The sequence below is a fragment of the Amblyraja radiata genome, chromosome 15 (genome assembly GCF_010909765.2).
Source record: "Amblyraja radiata isolate CabotCenter1 chromosome 15, sAmbRad1.1.pri, whole genome shotgun sequence".
Classification (NCBI taxonomy): domain Eukaryota; kingdom Metazoa; phylum Chordata; class Chondrichthyes; order Rajiformes; family Rajidae; genus Amblyraja; species Amblyraja radiata.
Window position 1 is genome coordinate 30,377,593 of NC_045970.1, and position 23,960 is coordinate 30,401,552.

General features: G+C 39.4%; 1 protein-coding gene across 1 annotated transcript in view; it reads left to right on the top strand.

The window, feature by feature from the left end:
• slc18a2 (solute carrier family 18 member A2) overlaps window positions 1-21,606 on the top strand; it is a 63,936-nt gene extending 42,330 nt beyond the window's left edge. The window contains exons 7-16 of the mRNA XM_033033956.1: window positions 2,556-2,645; window positions 2,729-2,772; window positions 2,863-2,923; window positions 4,619-4,714; window positions 6,402-6,480; window positions 6,760-6,811; window positions 8,008-8,071; window positions 9,575-9,694; window positions 20,760-20,893; window positions 20,977-21,606. Of these exons, the coding sequence (XP_032889847.1) occupies window positions 2,556-2,645; window positions 2,729-2,772; window positions 2,863-2,923; window positions 4,619-4,714; window positions 6,402-6,480; window positions 6,760-6,811; window positions 8,008-8,071; window positions 9,575-9,694; window positions 20,760-20,893; window positions 20,977-21,090 (854 nt within the window). The 3' untranslated portion in view covers window positions 21,091-21,606. The remainder of the gene's footprint in view (window positions 1-2,555; window positions 2,646-2,728; window positions 2,773-2,862; window positions 2,924-4,618; window positions 4,715-6,401; window positions 6,481-6,759; window positions 6,812-8,007; window positions 8,072-9,574; window positions 9,695-20,759; window positions 20,894-20,976) is intronic.
• Window positions 21,607-23,960: the final 2,354 nt, after the last annotated feature.

The window sequence follows — 23,960 nt, forward strand, 5'->3', positions numbered from 1 at the left end:
CGCAGCCCCTCCCCATGGGAGAGGGAGAGAGGCGGCGATTAGTCGAGACGGGGATTATGTGTGAGATGGGAGGTTTAGTCGATGATAGGATTAGTGAGTCGATGTTTAAGTGTGAGGTGAAGTTTAGTTGAAGGGAGGGGTTTAGTCGAGGTGAAAAATGAGATTAATTTCTAGGAAAACAAAAACATCGGAAATTCGAATTAAATCGGAAGAATATCTGGACTAAAATTGCTTCTGGGGCCCCTCCGGATTAGGGGCCCTGAAGCTTATACTTCATTAATTTCATAGTAGATCCACCCCTGTCCGGGACCAACATGCCGAGTCACCACCCTTGGCAATAATCTCTATTATGTTCAATAATCTCAGATAGAATTGCTGTAAGATTGCTGCTACTGGTCTTCATACACTGTGGTGAGGAGTTGGGGGCAAGACCACGAGGTCACAGCAAATCACTCAACAGCACCTCATATTCCACTAGGGCAGTTTACAACCCAAGTAACTCATGCATTCCTTCTCTCCCCCTCCCACATTCTGGTCGTCCTACCTGTTCCACTGGCCATATCCTTGTATCCCTCCTGTCATAACACCTTCCCCAGCCAACAATGGGTCATTATGGGCTCCATCCTTCCTGAAGTCATATGTTACCGCCCCTGAATTTTTTTAACCTTTTCTCGCCTCCAGTTTATATCCCCCCTCCTCACCTCTTTCAGTCTGAAGAAGGGCTTCCACCTGAAACACCATCTACTCCTTTTCGCCAGAGATACTGCCTGAGCTGCTGAGTTACTCATTTTGTGTTTATCTTAAGACTGGCTTTTGCTGAGGGTGAATGTTGTGGGGACAATCTGGGTTCAAGTGTGCTAACAACAGCAGACACAATATCCTGGCAACCCTGAAGGCCAGGATTTGCAATATTACTTTACTGCCCCTTAACAGGATAATGAAGACAGCCAATGGGATCATTGGTGCTCCACTCCCTTTCCTGTTGGAGATCTATCAGAAGCGTAGCATCCGCAGAGCCATCTCCATTATTAAGGACCCCTATAATCCATCACACCACATCTTCTCTATTCTGCCATCTGGGAAGAGGTACAGGAGCATCAGCTGCAAAACCAGCAGGATGCTCCACAGCTTCTTTCCACAGGCAATAAGACTGGTTAACGGACTGTGTCCCCTCCCCATACATCATACACCGACACATCTAACCTCGCCCATACTTTGACAGCTAGGCACCTGTCAAAGCAAAGCCACTGTTCGGTCTGAATGTCCGTTTTTATTTCAATTTTTAGGCCTATTTTAGATATTTTTGTATTTATCCTGTTTTTTTATTAACTGCACTGACAGGAACTGATTGAGAAACAATTTTTCGTTTCTTCTGCGTATATAGGTAATCAGTTAAAATGACATTAAAGTAAATACTGAATACTGATTCAGGGAAAAGGTGTGTGAGCAGCGGCAGATTTAGAAATGTACCAGCTGCTAATATGAAGCCCCTACTATTTCAATTGACGGGCCTCATTTAAACCCCTGCTGGCTCAGTAAACACCCACGGACAGTGAACAACTTGTTGGGAGAAGCGAGCACTTTGTTCTTGGTGAGGTCACCTAAGCACCTATGACATTGTGGGCATTGGACATTGTTTCGAACATAGTTGCGCTACAATGCCAAGAAACTTATTCTGCACTTTTCCTTCACTTTACCTACTGTACTTGAGTTCGGCTGGATTGTATTTGACTATTGTTTTATCTGCTTTGATTGGATGGCAGTAAAACAAACCTTTTCACTGTACCTCAGTACACATGACAATAATAAAACCTAAAGCCAATACATTAAGCTTCTGACTTTTTATTGATGTGCAACCTTAACTCTTTCTCTCTACTAAGGCTGACTGACCTACTGGCTATTTCCAGCACTTTCTGTTTTTATTAGAAAATTTAGAAGAAAAAACTGCTCTGATTCATAGGTTAAAAGAACATTTTTACTGAATTGGCTCTTTAGAGTACTCTGCCTCATGCAGAACAGAAAATAATACCAGACACTCTGAAACAAATCTGAAGATATCTGAATAGATATTAGAAACATGAAATAAAACTAGAACATGCTAATTTAAAACAGTTTAAAGGAGATGTGTGGGGAAGTTTGCCAGGGGTGGTGGTGGTTGGTGGTTGGTATGATAGTGGTGTTTAAGAGGCTTTTAGATCGCCACTTGGATACGCTGTGAATGGAAGGATGTGGATCATGTACAGGCAGATGATTAGTTGATCTTGGCATTTTGCTTGCAACAGACATTGTGGGCCAAAGAGCCCATTCCTGCACTGTCCTTTTTCCATGTTCTATGCTGAAAACCCTTAGCAGGTCAGACAGTATGTGAAAAGAGAAACGTGTAATATTTCAGGTGGAAGATGATGAAGGGTGTTTTTTCTGAAATGTTAACGTTGTTTTCCTTTCCATTGACACTGCCTGACTTGCACAATAATTCTTCTTTGTGTCGGTGTGGTGATTGATTCCTCTGTAGGTGTAAGTAATTCACATCAATGTTTCAATTTGCTCCTTTACAGTGGGCCCACCATTTGGCAGTGTGATGTTCGAATTTGTGGGGAAAACAACACCATTTCTTTTCCTGGCATCACTGGCATTGCTGGACGGAGGTAGGTGAAGGAAAAGAACGAATGAATGTTGTTCCACTGTTTAATATGGATTTGTGCAGATTTTTCATTTTGTTCTTCTTTAGCCTTACAGCTGTTTATCCTCCAGCCGTCTAAACCACAACCAGAAGTAAGCGTTATCAGGAAAAAAATAAATTCAGATTTTGTTTCTTAATTCAAACATAATAATATTTTTCTCTTTGATTTTTTTTTTTTCCAGAGTCAAAAGGGGAGCTCACTGTTTACACTTTTACGTGACCCTTACATATTGGTCGCTGCAGGTATTTCCAGAATAACTACAGACATGTTCTCCATCTTCTGCACCTTCTTCCCAATTATAGCAAATGAGATGAGAGCATAGACATGGTGGCGAAGGCCTTTGCAGTTAACGGCTGCCTTCTTGAGGCAGCACTTCCTACAGATCCCATCAATGGTGGGAAGGTTGATACTCGTGATGGACCAGGCAATGGCCACCACTTTCTGCAGCCTCTTTCATTCTTGGGCATTCAAATTACTGATTCAGGCCATGATGCAAGTATTCTTTCCAATGTACGCTGATAAGACTATTTAGCATTATACCGAATCTCTTCAAACGTCTGAGGAAGTGGAGGTGTTGGTGAGCTTTCTTTGTGATTGTGTCAGTTTGCTGGGCTCAGGACAGATCATCAGGGATGTGCAAGCCCTGGATCTTGAAGGTGTTGACTCTCTATAAGGTGCATATACCCTTGTCTTTCCCTTTCTGAAGTCATCAATCGGCTCTTTTGTCTTGTTAGCGTTGAAAGACCAATTGTTGTTCAGGCACCAATCAACCAGATTCTGTACTCTGACTCATCATTTCCCATTATTTCTCCAACAACAGTGGTGTTGTTGACAGATTTATAGGTGTTCGTGCTGTTTCTAACAACACAGCCTTGGGTATAGAGTAGAGCAAGGGACCTCGGAGGCAGTCTTGTGGGCCTCTGTGCTGATGGCCAGTGAAGAAGAGATGTTGTTGCCAATTCATACTGATTGAGTTCTGCTAATGAGGAAGCCGAGGATCCAGTTGCCCAGAGATGAGCAGTGATCTAGTTCCCCGAGTTTGTCAATAGGTTTAGAAGGGATGATGGTGTTGAACACAAAGCGTAGTCAATGAACAACAGTATATGTTCCTGTTGTCCAAATGGTTCTGAGCAGTGGAGAGCCAGCATCTAATGTCAACCTGTTGTGGCGGTGGCACGTTTAAGTGGGTCAGATCCTTATTATGGCAGAAGGTGAAATGCGTTATAAACAACCTCAACATTTTATAAAGTTAATTTGCTCAGGCTAGGATGACCTAAGACTAGATGTTCTCATAATTCCAAGTGATATCAGCGTACAAAATTAAATTTAAGTTTTGCATCAAAGGTTAGTAAAGCTGCCGCAAGTAAGGATTTCCTTGCTCCGGTTCATAGCCAGTACATATGATCAGTGCTTCTTTTGTGATGGTACATGGGTTACAAAGGCAGACAGGCACCTCCAAAACTTTAAACATCACTATTTCATTTTCCGGCAGCGTGACACGTATTAATGGTTCATACCAGCACCTGTTCGTCCACAAAAAAATCATTACATATGACAAATAAATTCTCTTGACTCTGCATCTCTCATCCTGCTTCATGCAAGAATTGATTACATTTTGGTAAATAGTGATGCAAGTATTGAAATGTTTGGTTTTTAATTAAACTTGTTGAAAATTGACCAGGTTTATTTGCTTAAGTGGTTTGACCTTTTAATAATAAATACTAAATGCACAAAAATAGAAACATTTTGTGTAATTGCTGTCATTGCTGGGATTCAACATCCTGACATTTCCTTTATTGGAATGGGTTACGATAAAGGGTATATTTCTCTCATGAGTCCTGTTGTATTAAATTAATATAGCATATATTACCTTCTCCTGGCCTTGTTTGAGAATTAATGATGTAGGAATTATTAATAACGATTCTGTTTTTAATAAGGAGCCATCTGCTTTGCAAACATGGGCATTGCCATGATGGAACCAGCATTGCCTATTTGGATGATGGAGACCATGTGTTCGCCAAAATGGCAACTGGGTAAATAGAAATTCATAACACTTACTGTTTTGAAACTATCAGTAATCATCAGGGAAGAAAAATAAAAATTGCTCTCGTCATCATGTGAATACATCGCTATTGCTTCTCTACTATTGGCTATTACCTGGACATTATGAATATATTCCAAAAGTTGGTTTCTAGTTGCACAGTTACTCATTGGAAGAACTCTTCCTAACATACTTTCCACACTTTCACATCAAACATCCAGGGCAAATGTTTTCTAATATTGCATCTACATCTAGTATAGAGATACAGCATAGAAACTGGCCCTTCAGCCCACTGAATCCATGGTGCCCATCGATCACCTGTTCACACTAGTTCCATGTTTTCACACTTTGTCACTCACTCCCTACATTATATGGACAATTAACTGACAAACCCGCATGTCTTTGGGATGTGGGAGGAAACCGGAGCAACTGGAGGAAACCCATACAGTCATAGGAAGAATGTGCAAACTTCACACAGACAGCAGCACAGGTTAGGATCCAACCTGGGTCTCTGGCACTGTGAGGCAGCAGCTCTACCAGCTGTACCACTGTGCTGGCAGCCCAAACCACAGAACTGTGCTTCTTATATATTGTATTGTTTACTTTTAAATATCTGAGTTACCTTTGAGTGAATTAAACAAGAGAAACAAGTTAGTCAGGATTAGGATTAATTCTGAATTCAGTCTGAAGAAGGGTCTCGACCTGAACATCACCCATTCTCCAGAAATGCTGCCTGTCCCGCAGAGTTACTCCATCATTTTGTGTCTATTTTAGGATTAATTCTGTTCAGAACACAGCACAATTTTAAATGACTTATACCCGAAAAAAAAAGCACCAGTTTAAAGATAGAGACTACATAGAACATAGAAAAGTACAGCAAAGGAACAACATTTATCACTGTGGTGGAAGGCACAAAGTTCAGTCAGTCCTCCTCCATTGTTCACCCATGGTCGGGATCATGTGCAGGCAGATGAGATCAGTTTGTTTTGCCCACAATATCTGTGCCAAACATGATGCCAAAATAAACGGATCTCATCAGCCTGCACATGATCCCGACCATGGGTGAACAATGGAGGAGGACTGACTGAACTTTGTGCCTTCCACCACAGTGAAGAATGCTGTGGTGGATGTTTGTGTTAAATCTTATTGTGTATTGTGTGTTCATTTATAATTGTACCGCTGCTGGCAAATTCTTTTCACTGCACTTATATATGTATGTGACGAATAAAACTGACTACTGACTATCATTGACCTCCATTCCCTGCATATCCATGTGTCTATCCCAAAACCCTCTTACTGTGAATGCCACTGTTGTCTGTTACATGTTCCAGGTGTAAAAAATACTGGCCCTGCACATCTACTAAACATTGCCCCTCTCACCTTAAAGCTCTGCCCTCTAGTCTTTGAAAGGTTCTGACTGTCTATACCTCTCATTATTATTATGTACTTGTACCAGGTCTCTCGTCAACCTCTGTCATCCAACAGAAAACTCAGGCGATACAGATATTATTCATTCCCTTTTGTTATTCTAGTTCAGCCTTCAACAGGAAATGAGAACTGCTCGGTCATATGGCAGCATTTCATTACCTTTTTCCGTTATCGATACATGCTTCTTGCAGTCTGTGATCTCATTACATTTGATTGACATTAACACTGATAAGCTTTGTTTTGCTTTGCAGGCGTTGCATTTGTTCCAGCAAGTGTCTCATATCTAATTGGAACTTACATCTTTGGTATCCTTGCACATAAAATAGGCAGGTAGGAAATTATCTTGTGAACCATTTATCAAGTATGGCCCTCAAAATCTATGCAATGGATTATGGTGACTTTAATAATAAAAAAAAACCCAGATTGCTTGATACCCAGTGGTTCTTCAACTATATTTAATAAACTGGATGCCTGCTTGCTCAGGAAATGAACTCATGTGGGCTTATTTTATAAAATAAAATTGATAGGCTTGGCAGCCAGACAAAAAAAGTCCTTTAACTCAATATAGTCTGTGAATCCTGCACTGACTAGTTCTAATTTCATTCTCAGGTGGTTGTGCTCTCTGCTGGGAATGATCATCGTTGGAATAAGCTTTATTTTTGTAAGTTTACCAATAATAATGGGATCACCAAGTACCTTGAAGCTAAGTAGCCTGATTTAAGATTTATTTCAATCATTCTACACTAAAATTTGACATATTATGTTTCCTAAAATTTATTAATACTTTAGAAATAAACTAAGCTTCTAAAATCGATAATAGATATGTTAAGTGCTTACTTGCGATAGTGGTTCATGATCTAAAAATATATTCAAACAACTAAGGCATAATTGTATTGTTTTAACTGACAAATGGATCTAATGTTGACTGTTTTGCCTGTATTTCCTAATTTCACATGTTTCATACAACATTGGAGGCCATTTGGCCCATTGTGTCACATCCAGCAGCTCTCAGTTCAACCTTGTCAATATTATTACCTCAATTATTTCTCTGTAACCTACTCTCTCTCACATGCTCATTAACTCTATCCGAGTGATAATTTACAGTGCCTAATTAATTTACCAACCAGCATGTCTTTGGGATGTGTGAGGAAAGCAAAGCAACTAGGGAAATACACGCAGTCACATGGTGAACATGCAAAACCCACACAGACAACATCAGAGGTCAGGATCGAACCTGGATCAATGGAGCTATGAAGAACAACATTAAATGCTGAACCATTATGCTGCCCGCTTGACAATATTTTCAATATAAATTTATATTCCTGACTAGAAAATAATGAATAGCTCATGTGTTCAATATGGACAATGCTTATTTTTAGGACATTCATAAATCTATTTTTTTAAGTATAAAATTACTGTTGCCATCATTGATGAACTAAACTCTTGTGTTCACCAAGCTTTCTTTGCCCTTTATCTCAACACCATATGTAACTTATTGGTGGACGAGCAGACAAAGGGATGTTAATCAAAAACACCCATCTGCAAACATTGGCAAGTCTTTTCTAACATTTTATGTGCTCGTTGTTTTCCAATCAAAAATGAAAAATAAGCTGTTGAGTTTATACATAGATTCTATACTCACTGTATGAATTAGTAAAATGTTCATACAGATATTGCAGAAAAGGCATAAAATAGCACAAAATGCTAAGGGTATTACATGTAGCTGGTATAACAAAGAATGGATGGTTACAATTCTAAAATTGATTTAAAGCTGAATGGAAGCATTTTCAAAAGAAATTGCGAATGAAGAGAAAATAATTTTTATAATATAATTAATACCTGTCTCATTAATACCAGGTGCCGTTTGCCAAAAATATTTACGGACTTATTGTACCAAACTTTGGAGTTGGTTTTGCCATAGGTGAGGAAAAGGTTATTTGCAAAGCAATGACTTCTTAACTGAAGGGAAACATATGAAACTCCATTTTGAGAGAGGTTAATGTCTACTGTTAAATTCACTCAATTTTGATTAATTCTGCGTAAATTAGATAAGCACTCATACTTTATCTCTGGGTATAGTTCTACCCAGATGTGTGCACTGATGTGATGTCGTTTTGTGTATACATCAAACAAAATTAATGGTAAAATGCAAATATTTAATAATCAATCGAAAAACCTTGTTAATTACCATGCTGATTTAAGAAACTGGAAAGCTTGGTTAATCTATTAGCAAATTGAAAAATGGCTTTTGTCATTCTTAAAAATATAGTCCCAGCATATTGACATTATATTATGTATTTTTATGACATAAAACATTGAGGAAACAAACTCATGATGTGTTAAAAAAAAAAAAACTAGTCATGAAGTTTGTCTCATTAATCTGGATGGATGGAAACCAAGTTGCAAAAGTGTCTCAACTTTCCACCTTACCTTAAACCCGTTACAACCATACTTTCTGTTTAGTGTTGGTCTCCCTTAGATTTGTGGGATTGACAAAAAAAATGTACATTGTAACGGAACTTTAAACATATGCAATTAGATAATTGTTATGAATTATGTTAAAACACACGGCTTCAATTATTTGGAATTAACTCACAATAGCTTCAATCTTTCACTGAGTACATTTCAAAATTCTAATTGCTATTTTAATGTTTTCATTTGTAATCATCTGAATATTAATACATCTGAAGTGATAATTCATTGTTATAACTAAATTTATTTAAAACTTAAATTAAGAGGGAAAAAAAGGAATGAAATATTCATATGATCAGATACAAATTGAGTAGGGAAAATACCCCAGATAAATCGTGGAGTTGTACAGAAGAGAAATGGGCCCTTTTGGCCCACATCCTCCATGCCAACGACTATGCTTTTCCTCACTATTTACATTTGCTTGCACGAGGCACCTTATCCCTCTACACTTTTTTTAATCTATGGACCTATCAGAATGCCTTTTTCACATTGTATCCACCTCTGTCAAATCAATTGGCAGCTAATTCCAGATATTCATCATACTCTGCATAAAAAAACTCACCCCACTTGATCTTCTTTAAAGTTCTCCCCACTCACACTAAACCTGCTTTCCTCCAGTTCTAGAATCTCTCCCTTTGTAAAATGACTATCCTGCCTTGGTCCCTCAGACTTTTAGAACCTCTAAGATTATCCTTCACGTTCTAAAAGTTAAAGTTTAAAATTGTTGGCCTAATGTTAAATGTGTTTTTATTTCTGGATCATCGACAAAGCCACATCAGTGCCTATTGCTTGTTATGAAATGTTTCAGCACATTAATGTCAATAGATTAATAATATTTAGAATATGTTTGCATTTTTATGCAAGTACATTTAATCATACACGTTTAGAGTTTTTAAGGGTAACTTGCTCTTCCTGAACCGTCACCCCTAAGTAAATATATTATTTCTTTCAGGAATGGTGGATTCCTCATTGATGCCAATTATGGGCTATCTAGTGGATCTACGGCATGTCTCTGTATATGGAAATGTTTATGCAATAGCAGATGTGGCATTTTGTATGGGCTTTGCATTAGGTACGTTTACTTCGCAGACTGCCGCAAATCAACAGATTTGATGGATTAATACTTGTTGGGAAGACTTTTTTTAGAAATACAGCATGGAAATAGACCCTTTGGCCCATCGAGTCTACGCCGAACAGCGATCACCCCATACACTAGCACTATCCTACACACTAGGGACAATTTACAATTTACAGAAGCCATTGACTAACAAACCTGTACATCTTTGGAGGGCGGGAGGAAATCCACATGGTCACAGGCAGAATGTACAAACCGTACAGACAGCACCCATAGTCAGGATCGAACCTGAGTCACTGGCACTGTAAGGCAGCAACTCGACCACTGGGTCACTGTGCTGCCTCAGTTGATGGGTTAAAACCTGTTTGGAAGAAAGAGCTAGCAGTCATTTCACATCCCCATTGAAATACATCAGCCCAGGTTTGGTGGTATCACCATTTATTATGAATGGTAACATCATAGCAAGAATTAAGCTGGGTAATAAAATTAAAGGATTCTCCCAGAAGGCAAAGCACAAAGTAAAAAGCATGGATTTTAATTCCCATTAGTCATTTTAATGAAAGCAAAATAAAAATTGGGACATACATATGAGATTAACTTTTAAAAACCTGTTAACAGAAAAATAGATTAGTAAAAAAAATCTTGCCCTTAAATGTTATTCTGAGGAAACCTGATTCTACACTTGTACAATTCACTTTGCGGGACTTAAGGGGCTGTTTGCAGAAATTACATCTTCCTACATAGTTAAAGATCCAGTTAATCCTGATCAAACAATGCTTAACATATTGTAATGAGTAAAATGTTGAAGTGTACTTCAAATCACTGATTATATGTGTGAAGACTACATTTGCAGGAATTTGATAGCAATGATAGGAACCTGTAGGTTGCATGTGTAACTGACCAAATGCAGATGGCAAAATCTGCTGTTAATTTAACAGCAGAACAATCAAAGTAAGTACAACTGCAAATTCTGTGCACCGTTAATTGAACACCAAAGGGTTTCTGATGAAAGCAATTATCTTCTACCATCTTCAAATATTAAATGAGTCATATTTTAATAGATTCTACACATGATGTTCAATCATTATAGGGGAGTAATTAACAAAATAAACAGCTACAATGCCATATCAGTAAAATGCAAGTCTGGGGTTAATAAGCTGTCATGTATAGTTTTTAGACAGGTGCCTGAATGCTGCATTCTGTCTTGATGTTTGATGATAAAGAAATCAATCGCTGACCTAGAAACTATGAGGAGATGGCCTATGAAGCCGATTGCTATTAATGGATGACTCATTTCAGAGAAATGCTGAACTGAAGTCTAAATTTTCAGACAGGAAAGGAATTGAACACAAGAAGAATCTAGGGGTTAATGTTGACCAATAATGAAGCCACATTTGTAGGAAATGGTGAAGTGGTGACAAAAAGTGCAGAGCAAATTTGGGACTGATTGTAAGAAAGACCCAGAAACAGTGGCAGTCACCTCAGCTCCACCCATTGTTTATGCTTCACTTTCCTCCACTTCCACTCCTGGTTCTGGTTGATTACTGCGCAAACACCTCATCAGTGGTTATCTTGCGCAGGTCGGAGTGAGTAGAGTAGTGATTAAATTTTGAAGTGGGCCTTTTTGACCAAGTTCAGGAGATCTAGTTGCTCAATCCCCTTTTTAAATACCTTAACATCGGGAGCAGCACGTGTGTTGGGTGATAACATATTGCAATCCCTTATCGTCCTTGGGTAAAGGGAATATTGGTAGCGAAGTTTATTGAAATTTAGCGAGTTGATGATGTAGGGACCAATATTTTGTCTTGTTTCATGGCAGTTGGTGCTCTGGGATGACGGGAGATTTGATGGCTTGATTTTGTGAATCACCTTGTAAATTGCAAAAATCTGGGCCTGATTCTGCGGAGCTCTTGGGTATCCCATCCGAGAGAAATCAGCATATTATTCACGCTTGATTTGCGCTTGTAATCATTACATACAAAGCGGGCTGCTCGGCGTTGTACTTTCTCCAGGGTGATGTTGTTGTTGTTGAAAGGATCTCATACGGCTCCACAATACTCCAATTTGGGCCTGACCAAGGACTTGTAGGCATTCTCTTTGACGGATGTACTACATGTGTAAACATTTCTTTTGAGTAGGCCGAGAGTTCTATTTGCCTTGTTAGATCCTGTGCTCAGATGTGTTTGATGATACCTGGCCTGGGAAATTGCAGTGATAACAGCAGATTCTCACTCTGGCTGATTTAGCACCACTTGTGGACATTTCAGACACAACTAGTAGCAGATGACAGAAACATGCCCCAATTTTACCTGGAAGTGGAGTAATTTTCTGCCATTTTTCTAGTTTGGTTTGGAAAGTACAGCATCGATCTGTTAGCAGACCAAATATCTTAGGATTATAGTCTTAAAAGAGTAATATTCCACCACTCACCTTCTTGAAAGAATATGATGAATTCTGTTTGAAAACAGGATGTGATTTCAATTCTGATTACTCAAAATATCATTTTAATAATATCATATATATCTGGCACAAACAATATACACCGATGCCAAACACATTTCCTGTCAAACTGAGGGAACCATCTTCTTTTCAACCAACAATTCAAAATGTTCTAAAAGCATCTCACAGACATACCTAGCTTTGAGTCATTTTTTACAATTACATTTTAAGTCACATTTATACATCTAAAGAGACAAGCAACCCTATTTCATACAATTATATTAGAAGGAAATTCTGTTGAAGATCCCAAAAGCTGTTGGTGGATCACATGTCCAATTTAAGTGTCATAGACATTGAAGAGGAACTGTCCATTGTTAGGCAATGGAGATGCAGCTTCTGAAGACTGGTGGTGCTATTTCAGATATGGGGCAAAGACTAGAAATGGTTTGCATGAATAAATGCAGTGCAAGCAGGTACAACTGGAAGTGCCAGCTTTCAGAGTGCATCTGGCATTAGGTTCAATTTGGAGAACTAGCTGGTGCAATTTTGACAAATATGGGTGGTATAGTGACACATGAGGGAGGGGAAGAGTGCACAGTTGGTAGTGCCACTGGCTCACAGTGCCAGAGATCTGGGTTCAATCCTGATGCTGTCTATGGGGTGTTTTCATGTTCTCCCTGTGCGAGTTTTCTCTCGGTGCTCCAGTTTCCTCCCACATTCCAAAGACTTGTGGGTTTGCAGGTTAATTTGCCTCTGTACATTCCCCTGGTGTGTAGGAAGTGGATGTGAAGGTGAGATAACATAAAACTATTGCAAACAGGTGATCGATGGCCAGCGTAGACTTGGAAGGTCGAAGGGCTTGTTTCTGTGCTGTAACTCTAAAGTAAACTAAACTAATTGTGCCTCTCGCATTTAATTGCAGACCAACTTCATTTTCCAACAAGGCAGCAATGACTTTCTCAAAAAGTCAATGCTTCCTTTACAACACTAATAAATAAACCACAATTAATCAATAGTGGAACATTATGAAATTTCCCCTCAATAATATTTAAAATCGCACAGGCAATCAGGGTTTCTGGTAAACAAAAGCTGACTGAACGCTTGTGCAAACATCACAGATTATAAGACAGGCATTTAGCTATCAATCACGGCCTCAGTGTTGAGCAAAGATCTTATAGCAGAGAGCTCTGCTATAGGATCTTTGGTGTTGAGGTCTGAAGATCAAACAGTATCGACTGCTCCACAGGGAAGGAAAGGAAGTAATTACTCTGAAAATGTCTGCTGCTGTTTGCTATTTTCGCTTGGCCTGGAAAACAGAAAATAAGCAAAACACTGACTGAAAAACACCTTTGTATAAAATCCTCATTTGCAGTAAATGAGCTCCAATGCGTAACTTAGAATTGAAGGAAGAAATTAAAAGCTGACAAGTTTTATGTGATCTCCATACTGTGTGCACAATGTTAGCAGCCAATTACATTCATGTGAATTAAAACTCTGATCTAGAATACAGGAGTAACTCTGTAGTAAGATACATGCAATCAAGCATGTAAGTAGCAGAACATGAATAAGTGCAGGTTGGACAGTTTTAGCAGGAAAATGGCAGCCTGTGTCTAGCTTCTGAAATTTATGTACTAATATATAGATTTTCATGCCACATAAGAATAATAGCTACACAACATGGTTTTCCACATATTTATATCTTCAATTGACTATGATAGGGAGAAATAAGTGTTAACATGTGAATTAGGAGGAGGTGCCTGTGCAGCCTCTCGAGCCTGCTACACCATTTAATAAGACCATAACTGATCTGATTTTAATCTTTACATTCCATTCCATTCCACTTTAAATCTTCACACTAAACCTTGTAACTCTACACTTCTGCCAAAATCTACCCAAAGGCTCTGCTTTCATCGACCTTTGAGGTAAAGAGTTCCAAATACTCGTGGCCCTCTTGGAAAAAAAGATTTCACCTCATCTCTGTCCTCAATGTGACCCTTTATTTCTAATCCTGCTTCTGAAATCTAGCAATAAAAAGGAAATATCTTCTGTTCATGTAGATTGTCAGACTTCTCAGGATCTTAAATGCATCAATTGGGCCACTTCCCAGTCTTCTAAATAGCAGTGAATAGAAGTCTAGCCCGACCAGTATTTCCTCATGGGACAAGGTGTTCATTCCACATATTAGTCAAGTCAACATCTCTTAAACTGCTTCTTTCCAAGATGGCCGCTCCGTTGTATCTGGCTGCCCGTCGTTGCCCGTCTGAACGTCCGTATGATCCGCAGGCAGTCTTAGCCTATGGACGCCAGGCTCTCCTGAAGGTCAGAGCCTCTGTCGTCAACTTCTTAGTCCGAGCCTCTGGACAAAACTTCCTCCAGCGATCGCTCCTCGCTCAACACATGGTAGGTGTGCGGGCCCGGCCTTACAGTTATCGCCGTACGAACCAAGCCAGGAGGCGGAGTAAACGGGCGGGCGCCGTGGAAAAGCTGAAAAATCTCACCCGTGCTCGCTAAAAATCAGCCAACCTCGCCCAGCACTGCAAAGTTAGACCTGGTCGGCCCTACCTCTCCATCCACCGGCGGTCCCTCGTGCTCAGGTATGCCTCTCTCCGGTCGATTATTCCGATCCCCGGTCTGTCGGCCCGCGGGCTCCCTGCTAGGCCAGCTGTGAAACGCAGCGGCGTGGTCTCCCTGAACCTCTGCCCGCTGGCGTGGGAGCCGTTAACGGACCACAACTCACCTGCTGTCCCTGCTAAAGTTGCCTTGATCAACTCAAGATCCTTATTGAACAAAACCTTCATCCTCAACGACTTCTTCACCACCCGTGGATTGGACTTTTTATTGGTCACAGAAACCTGGCTTAATCCTGGTGAGCTTGCTCCACTCGTGGAACTCTGTCCTGATAACTAACTTTTTCAGCTCGCCCAGGCTCTCCGGACGGGGTGGGGACCTAGTCACTGTGTTTAAGAAACATTTCAACTGCCGCCTCCTGAACGCTGATCACTTCTCCAGTTTCGAAATGCAACTAACTAGTCGATCTAATCTATCCCCTCTTAATTGTTCTTGTGTATCGCCCACCAAAAATGCGTAAGGACTTTATCACCCAATTTGCTGATCTTATCTCTAGCCTTTTGCCCAAATTTGACCGAGTCTTGATTCTTGGTGATTTTAACATTCATGCCTGCTGTCCTACTAAGCGTCTGGTGAGTGAATTTATGCACCTGGTCGAGTCCTTCAATCTGACTCTACTCACCACTGGACCCACTCACTAGCTAGGCCATACACTGGAGCTGGTGCTATCGTCCAGTCTCCCAATTTGTAATATAGAAATTATTGATGCTTGTCTGTCAGATCATAGTGCAATTATATTTGATGCATCACTGCCTTTCTCTCCCTCAAAATCTCATCTCTCTTTTCGCTTCTCACGCTACATAAACTCATTGATTGCCAATAAGTTCTCTGAAGCTCTCAAAGCTGCTCCTGACATCTTCACCATCGAGGCTTCTCCCCCCCCCATCTCAGCACTGACGATCTCATTCTTTTATTCAATACCACTTGCTCTTCCATCCTGGATTCTGTTGCTCCATTTAAAATGAAAAAGCCTAAGCCTAAAGGTTGGCCCTGGCTCAATGGCACTTCCAGAACCCTAAGAAGAGAGTGCAGAAAATCAGAACGGAAGTATAAATGTGATAACCTTCAAATTTCCTTCGAACTTCTGAGAAACAATCTCAAATACCAGGAAGCAGTAAAGTCTGCGAGATCACAATACTTCTCCGACCTTATTACCAAAAACGCTCAAAATTCCAAGGTCCTATTTAGTACTATTACCTCTGTCATATGTCCCACCCCCAGCACCAGCTTAGCTGGGTCCCCTGCCAAGTGCGAAGAATTCTCTACTTTTTTCGCCAGTAAAGTTGAGAACATCAGAACGAATATTTCCTCTCCCACCCGTGACCTAGCTGTCTCTTTGGTCTGCTCTTCTAAATTAGACTGCTTCCAACCCATTACTCTATCCTCCCTTGTAAAGCTTGTCTCCACTATGAAACCTGCAACCTGCCCCCTTGACGTTGTACCCACTGCCCTTCTGAAGGATGTCTTTGCAACAGTCGGTCCCAGTATCCTCTCTATCATCAGCAGTTCTCTGGCCACTGGCACTGTTCCAACCTGTTTCAAGCACACGGAGGTCCAGCCACTCCTGAAAAAACCTAACCTAGACCCCACCTTGCCTAGTAACTACAGACCTATTTCCAAACTGCCTTTCCTTTCAAAAGTCCTTGAAAAGATAATTCTCGACCAACTAATGCCTTATGTACACCAAAATTCCATCCTGGAAAGTTTACAATCAGGTTTCAGGGCCCACCACAGCACAGAGTCTACCTTGTTGAAAGTACACAACGACCTCCTTCTCGCCATCGACTCCGGTGACTGTGCTATCCTGCTCCTTCTTGACCTCAGCGCAGCGTTTGATACAGTGGACCATACCATCCTAATTGACCGTCTCCGGTACGGGGTTGGTGTTGATGGCACTGCCCTGAGCTGGTTTGTTTCCTACCTAAAAAACAGGAGTTTCTCTACCAACATAGGTAATTCTTTCTCTTCCCCAGCTAGCCTTTTCTGCGGGGTTCCACAAGGCTCCAGTCTAGGCCCCATTCTCTTCTCTCTCTACATGCTCCCCCTTGGCCAAGTCATTCAAAGGCATGGCATTTCTTTCCACTGCTTTGTAGATGATACACAGCTCTATCTCCCCCTGAAACCCAACAACCGGTCTAAATTAAACACTCATGCACTGTCTTGATGATTTAAAATGCTGGATGGCTCAGAACTTCCTCCAACTTAACGAGAACAAGTCTAAGGTCATCCTACTCGGCCCCTCCGACCCCATCAAAACGTTACAGGCAGCCTTGGAAGCCTAACCTCCTTAGTCAACCCACACGTCAAAAACCATGCCGTGATATTTGACTCCGCATTAAAGTTTGACAAGCAAGTCAACTCTGGTAAAAGCTGGTTTCTTACAGCTTCGTACAATAGCTAAAATCAAATAATTCCTCAAATTCGACGACCATGAAAAAAATCATCCACGCATTCATCTTTTCCTGCCTTGACTACTGCAACTCCCTATACACTGGCATCAGCCAATCATCCCGTAACGGGCTTGGCCCCCCCCCATATCAAAAATCTTCTAACCCACCATTCTACCTCCAGGTCCCTCAGATCAGCTGACTTGGGGCTACTGACTATCCCGCGGTCTAGGTTTAAGCTCAGGGGTGACCGCGAATAGCATCCCGCTCCTCATCAGAGCTGCCCCCACCATTGACTCCTTTTAGTCACGACTCAAAACCTATTTCTACACCCATGCGTTTTTGAGCCCCTCTGATAGGGCACTGTAAACAGTTTATGTAGGTATTGTTAGGTCTGTCTACCGTTGTATGTATCAAATTAGTACCTGCACTGATGTGAAGCACTTTGTTCAACGTGAGTTGTTTTTAAACATGCTATACAAATACATTTATTATTATTATTATTATTATTATTATTATTGTTTTGGCAACTCATCTTAAATAGACCAGTGCTATGCATGGTCCTCTTGATGAGATCTTATACTTTTGAATTCAGTTCCCCAAGCAATAGACAATATTATATTAGTTATACCAATTACATGCTGAACCTGGATGTTACCCATTGGTGAATTCATGCACTAGAACATTCAGATCCTTTTGCATCTCACCCCTTTTAAATAATGTATTTCAGATTTTCCCACATTATAATCCATTTATAGATCTCCACCCACTAACCCAAGCTATCAATAAATTCCTTCCTAGCCTTCTTACCTATTTACATTCCAACCTCAGACTTTTCTAATTAGACATTTCACCAACTGCTGTACCCAGTAACAGTGATATAAATGACATCTGGCTGTTGCTTTGGAACCAAGAATGTTCATGTTTTCAAACGTTGACCATTTAGGATTCTGATTTTAACAACATCTCAGCTGGACATTTACTAATGGAATTATGAGAATGTTTGTACTTATCAACATGGATATCAGTTTTGGGGAAACCAACCATTTCAGAAACCCTGTAGTATTTTGATTTCAGAAAACCAATACGATCGAGTAATAATATTTAGATCTCGTTAGCAGCAGGGTGAATATATCCTCAGTGTACATTAAGTATTCTGCTTGTTATTTAAAATGTTAATTGTTTCCATGGCGATTCTTTAGTTTAGTTTAGTATTGTCATATGTACTGAGGTACAGTGATACTTTTTTTTAATAGGCTATACATGATTACAGTCCAGCTGCTTACAGTGTAGAGATAAAGGATAACGGGAATAATGTTTAGTGCAAGATAAAGTTCAGTAAAGTCCAAATAAAGTGAGTCCAAAGGTCTCCAATGATGTATAAGTCAGGACCACTCTCTAGATGGTGATAGGATGTTGCAGGTCAGTTGCCTGTTAACAGCTGGGAAGAAACTGTTTCTGTTTAGCCAGCTCAATATCATCAGGGTTGCTGGAAGGCAGGACTCCTGGTGTACTGGTGCTGGATAGGAGCAGGCATTGGGAAAATGGGAATCTGCTGTCCATTCATTGTTCTGGCCAAAATAGATAGATAGATTGATTGATTGATTGACTGATTGAAAGACACAGCATGGAAACGGGCCCTTTGGCCCACCAAATCTGTGCAGAACATTAATCGTGCATTCACACTAGTTATCTCATTTCTACTTCCAGTCTCTGCACATTAGGGGGAACGTACAGAGGCTAATTAACCTACAAATGTGCTCATATTTGGGCTGTGGGAAGAAACCAGAACACTCAGAGGAAACCTATACAGTCACAGGGAGGACTTACAGACACCACATAGACAGCACCAAGGTCAAGATTGAACCCAGGTCTCTTGCGCTGTAAGACAGCAGCTTCACCAGGCGTGCCATTGTGCCAACCATTAACGATTTGTGCATAATTTGATTCTAGTACACTTTATTCAGTTTAGTTACCGGGTTTTTGCAAATGATCCGTTTCAACAGAAAATCTTTTGGGCAATGGTAGTTAATGTAAATAAAAAGGTAACAATTACAGAAAGTAACTAACTGGGTCTGTTTAGCAAACAAAAAAGCCATCTCAATGTTTATTTTAAAAAATTACAATTTGAAGTTTAAGTCATTGGAGATACAACATGCATCAATTCCATCATTGTATTTAATCAAATATTTAAAAATACTGCAGTGTTTCTTATATTTGATGCAAAGTGAAAGGAGAAGTAATTTGATAAAGACGAATTACATCTGTAAGATTTGAACAATGGTGAAAGACTGGTAGCTTCTAACCTAATCCTCCTGATGTTTCCTATATTTTGAATAGGCAAAAATAGAAATCAATACAATAAACACTAGGTGAAAAACTGTACTTGATTTTCTGACAGGTTGATCTTTGGAGCTATATTTGAAAGATGGAACATTGAAAAGTAGGGAACACATTTCAAAGCAGAAATCTCTTCAGTGTGTTCAGGAAAGATGAAGTGTGGGTGAATTATGCGCAAAATATTGGGGTCAAATGAACACATCCCCACCTGTAAAAAAAAATTAGCTTCAAATTTACTCTTTTTACAACATTAGGAAGGATTCTGCTCACAAAATGATATTACCTGTGTTCACCACAAGATAACCAACTGACTGTGATGTCATCAGTATGATTAATGAAGAACGACAGATTAAAATGAGCAATTTGTGCTTATAAAGTTTTGCAACAATTCTAAATGAAAGCCGTGTTTAATCATTTACATCCCATAACGATAATTAAAACATTATGGATTTTTAATAGATGTTAGAATGGGTGAACAAAAGATTAATTAAAGAAGCAAACACAATGCCAATTTAATGATGTACCCACAATATACATTTCTCGCTAATTTTCATCTTCTTGACAATTGGTCGGCTAAATTAATTGGAATTTGAAGTTAAGAAATTCTCTGGCTAAAGGCATTCCAGGCAATAATTAAATTGGGTTATTCAAACTCACTACAAAGCCTTTGAAATGATAAACCACTTGCTATGTTTTTGGCTGTTATAATTTTGGTGCTGATGACATTTGAGGCAATACTCCATTAATAACATCTCAGACAGTTCAATGTAATAATTCCTACCACGCTCATAGTGACCGATCTAAGCTAATTACCATGCTTGTCAGACACTTGATTTTAAACTAGCACCAACATTTATTAAACACTGATGGAAAAGTTGGTTAGTTTTCAGAATCTCATCTGATTCTTAATACATAATTTATCTCCACTGATGTTGTTTAGTTTAGTTTAGAGATGCAGCATGGAAACAGACCATTCAGCCCGATAGTCCACAGGGACCATTGACCACCCGTTCACTTTGGTTTTAAATTATATACATTTTAATATTACTTAGATGCTTACCTTGCTCATGCTGACAAGTGTTAGCTAATTAGCATAATTATCAGACAATTTAAAAGTTAAACCAGCATCAAAATGTATTACACACTGATGAAGTATTTTAAATTTATAATAATTTAAACATTAAAATACTTTAAATTTAAATAACACAAAGTTAACAGCATTGTTGATATTGTGCTGTGTTTTCCCTTATTTATGAATGTTTTTCCAGGCCCTTCAACTGGTGGAGCCATTGCTGAAACAATAGGATTTCCTTGGTTGATGGCAATTATTGGAATCATTGACATACTATATGCTCCACTGTGCTTTTTTCTTCGAAGCCCTCCTGCCAAGGAAGAAAAGATGGTAAGGGAAAACAATTAATTTATCAATACCTACCACTGTTTGCTGAACTGCACACAGTAATACTTGAATTTATTTTATTTTAGGCTATTTTGATGAATCAAAATTGCCCTGTTAAAACCAAAATGTACACAACTCAAGACTACTTTCATAAAGCCCCTATGATTGATGATGAGGAAGAATCTAGGAGTGATGAATGATTGGAGCCATGCCATTTTCTTTGCACTATTATCTTAATGTATATTCAAGTGTTATGTGATCTGTCCCATAAATTAATATCTAAATTGTTTAATTATTCTACCATGAAAGCATACCAAAGTTGCAACCTTATTTATCCAGATTTAGAATTATTTAGAAATGCAACTAAATGGAGTTTGGGCTAGGGTAAAAAAAAGGTTGAATAAAATTACCAGCAGCCTTATAAAATTGTGATATTTATTTAAATTTGCTAGTCAGAACTATGATTTCAAAACATTTAATTGAAGACAGTATATTTTATAATCTTGCATTTATTAATGAAGATGGCCTTTGTCTGCTCAGTTTTTCCCAATATGTGTTAATTGTTCTAAATGTTTTCTTTGAATAAAACAGATATGCGATTATAGGTCTGCAAATTAGTTGCCAAAAGTAAAGTTCACCAGTTAAGTGACAAATGAATGAAACAATTCCTTCTGCAAAGTTTACAGCTTTAGTTTAGTTAAGATATGCATCATGGAAACAGGCTTTTTGGTCCATCAAGTCCACGATGACCATTGATTACCCATTCACCTAGTTCTACAGTGCCCTCCAAAATGTTTGGGACAAAAACCCATTGTTTATTTGCCTCTGTACTCCACAATTTGAGATTTGTAATTTAAAAAAAAATCACATGTGGTTAAAGTGCAGATTGTCAGATTTTAATAAAGGCCATTTTTATACATTTTGGTTTCACCATGTAAAAACTACAGCAGTGTTTATACATAGTCCCCCCCCATTTCAGGGCACCATAATGTTTGGGACACAGCAATGTCTGTAAATGAAAGTAGTTATGTTTAGTATTTTGTTGCATATCCTTTGCATGCAATGACTGCTTGAAATCTGCGATTCATGGACATCACCAGTTGCTGGATGTCTTCCCTGGTGATGCTCTGCCAGGCAGTTTTGAGGCATTTGTTTGAACTTGAGCAGATAGGATGTGTCTATACACTTCAGAATTCATTATGCTACTACCATTAGCAGTTGTATCATCACTGAAGATAATTGAGCCAGTACCTTAGCAGCCATACATGCCCAGGCCATAACACCCACACCACCGTGTTTCACAGATGAGGTGGTATGCTTTGGATCTTGGGCAGTTCCTTCTCTCCTCCATACTTTGCTCTTGCCATCACTCTGATATGTTAATCTTCGTCTCATCTGTCCACAAGATCTTTTTCCAGAACTGTGGTTGCTCTTTTAAGTACTTATTGGCAAACTGTAGCCTGGCCATCCTATTTTGCAGCTAACCAGTGATTTGCATCTTGCAGTGTAGCCTCTGTATTTCTGACAAATCCACACCTGACTCCTGAAGTGTATTTCTGATCTGTCAGACAGGTGTTTAGGGGTTTTGCTTTATTATAGAGAGAATTCTTCTGTCATCAGCTATGGAGGTCTTCTTGGGGCTGCCTGTTCCTTTGCGATTAGTAAGCTCACCAGTGCTCTCTTCTTCTTAATGATGTTCCAAACAGTTGATTTTGGTAAGCCTAAGGTTTGGCTAATGTCTCTGTTTTATTCTTGATTCTCAGTCTCATAATGGTTTATTTGACTTTCATTGGCACAACTTTGGTCCTCATGTTGATAAACAGCAATAAAAGTTTCCAAAGGTGATGGAAAGACTAGGTGCTGCGAGCTCTCTTTTACCTGCATTAACAAGCCATTTAAACACACCTGAGCGATTACAAACATTATGGTGCCCTGAAATGGGGGGGACTATGTATAAACACAGTTGTAATTTCTACATGGTGAAACCAAAATTTATAAAAATACCCTTTAATAAAATCTGACAACGTGCACTTTAACCACATGTGATTTTTTTTCTATTACAAATCTCAAATTGTGGAGTAGAGGCAAATACTTTAATGATGGGTCTTTCTCCCAAACATTACGGAGGGCACTGTACTTTATCCCACCTTTGCGCTCACACCCCACAGACTAGGGCATATTGCAGAGCCCGATTAACCTTAAAAACCTGCTCATCTTTGGGATGTGGGAGGAAACTGGAGCACCTGGAGGAAAACCAAAGGGACCCGGTAAAGGTACTAAATCCAAACCGACAGCACCCGAGGTCAGTGTCTCTAGTACTGAGGCAGCAGCTCTACGAGCTGCACCAAAGAACTGCCCACATCTATTGAAGGGTATGGTTCCCTCTTCCATAAAAAAAGTGAGTTTCTTCTGCTGATACAATTTGCATTAAATGATGAACTGTGATAATGGTTTAGAGAGGAACAAAAGTTGAAAAATATTTACTTTGAAAGCAAGTGCAACTACTTTTTTTTATAAACACGTATCTGTTGTAGGACACATTTCAGTCTGTAACAAAACATGTATGTGCCTTCATTATATTTAATATATTTACATGCAATGGATATGTTCGACACCTTTATTGCATTATTTATCCACATAGACTGCTCCTGGTGACAATTAAGCTGCAAACACTTTGACGCATAAGCGCATTCAGAATCCATGATTTAAACTACACCGGATGATCTAATTCTGTCAATACCATTCATGAATATGTAAAAGTAGGCATTCATAAATGTCACATATTGCAACCGTGACAAATCACTAAATTTATGGTAAACACAACATATCCTGTGCATATAAATATAATCACTGTCCACAGACGAATTTGGTCGCTTTGTGTACTGTAACAGATGAGCAAATACAAATATAAAGGTGGACAGAACATCTCTGTTGATCAATAAGTGGGCTTGTTAATCTGCAGTCAGATGTGTGTCTGTGTATATGCGTGGACGTCTGTGAATGCGTGTATTTTTGCTTCCTAGACAAATATCAGTAATAAAGGTATCCTGAGTAAAATGGCTTTATCTGC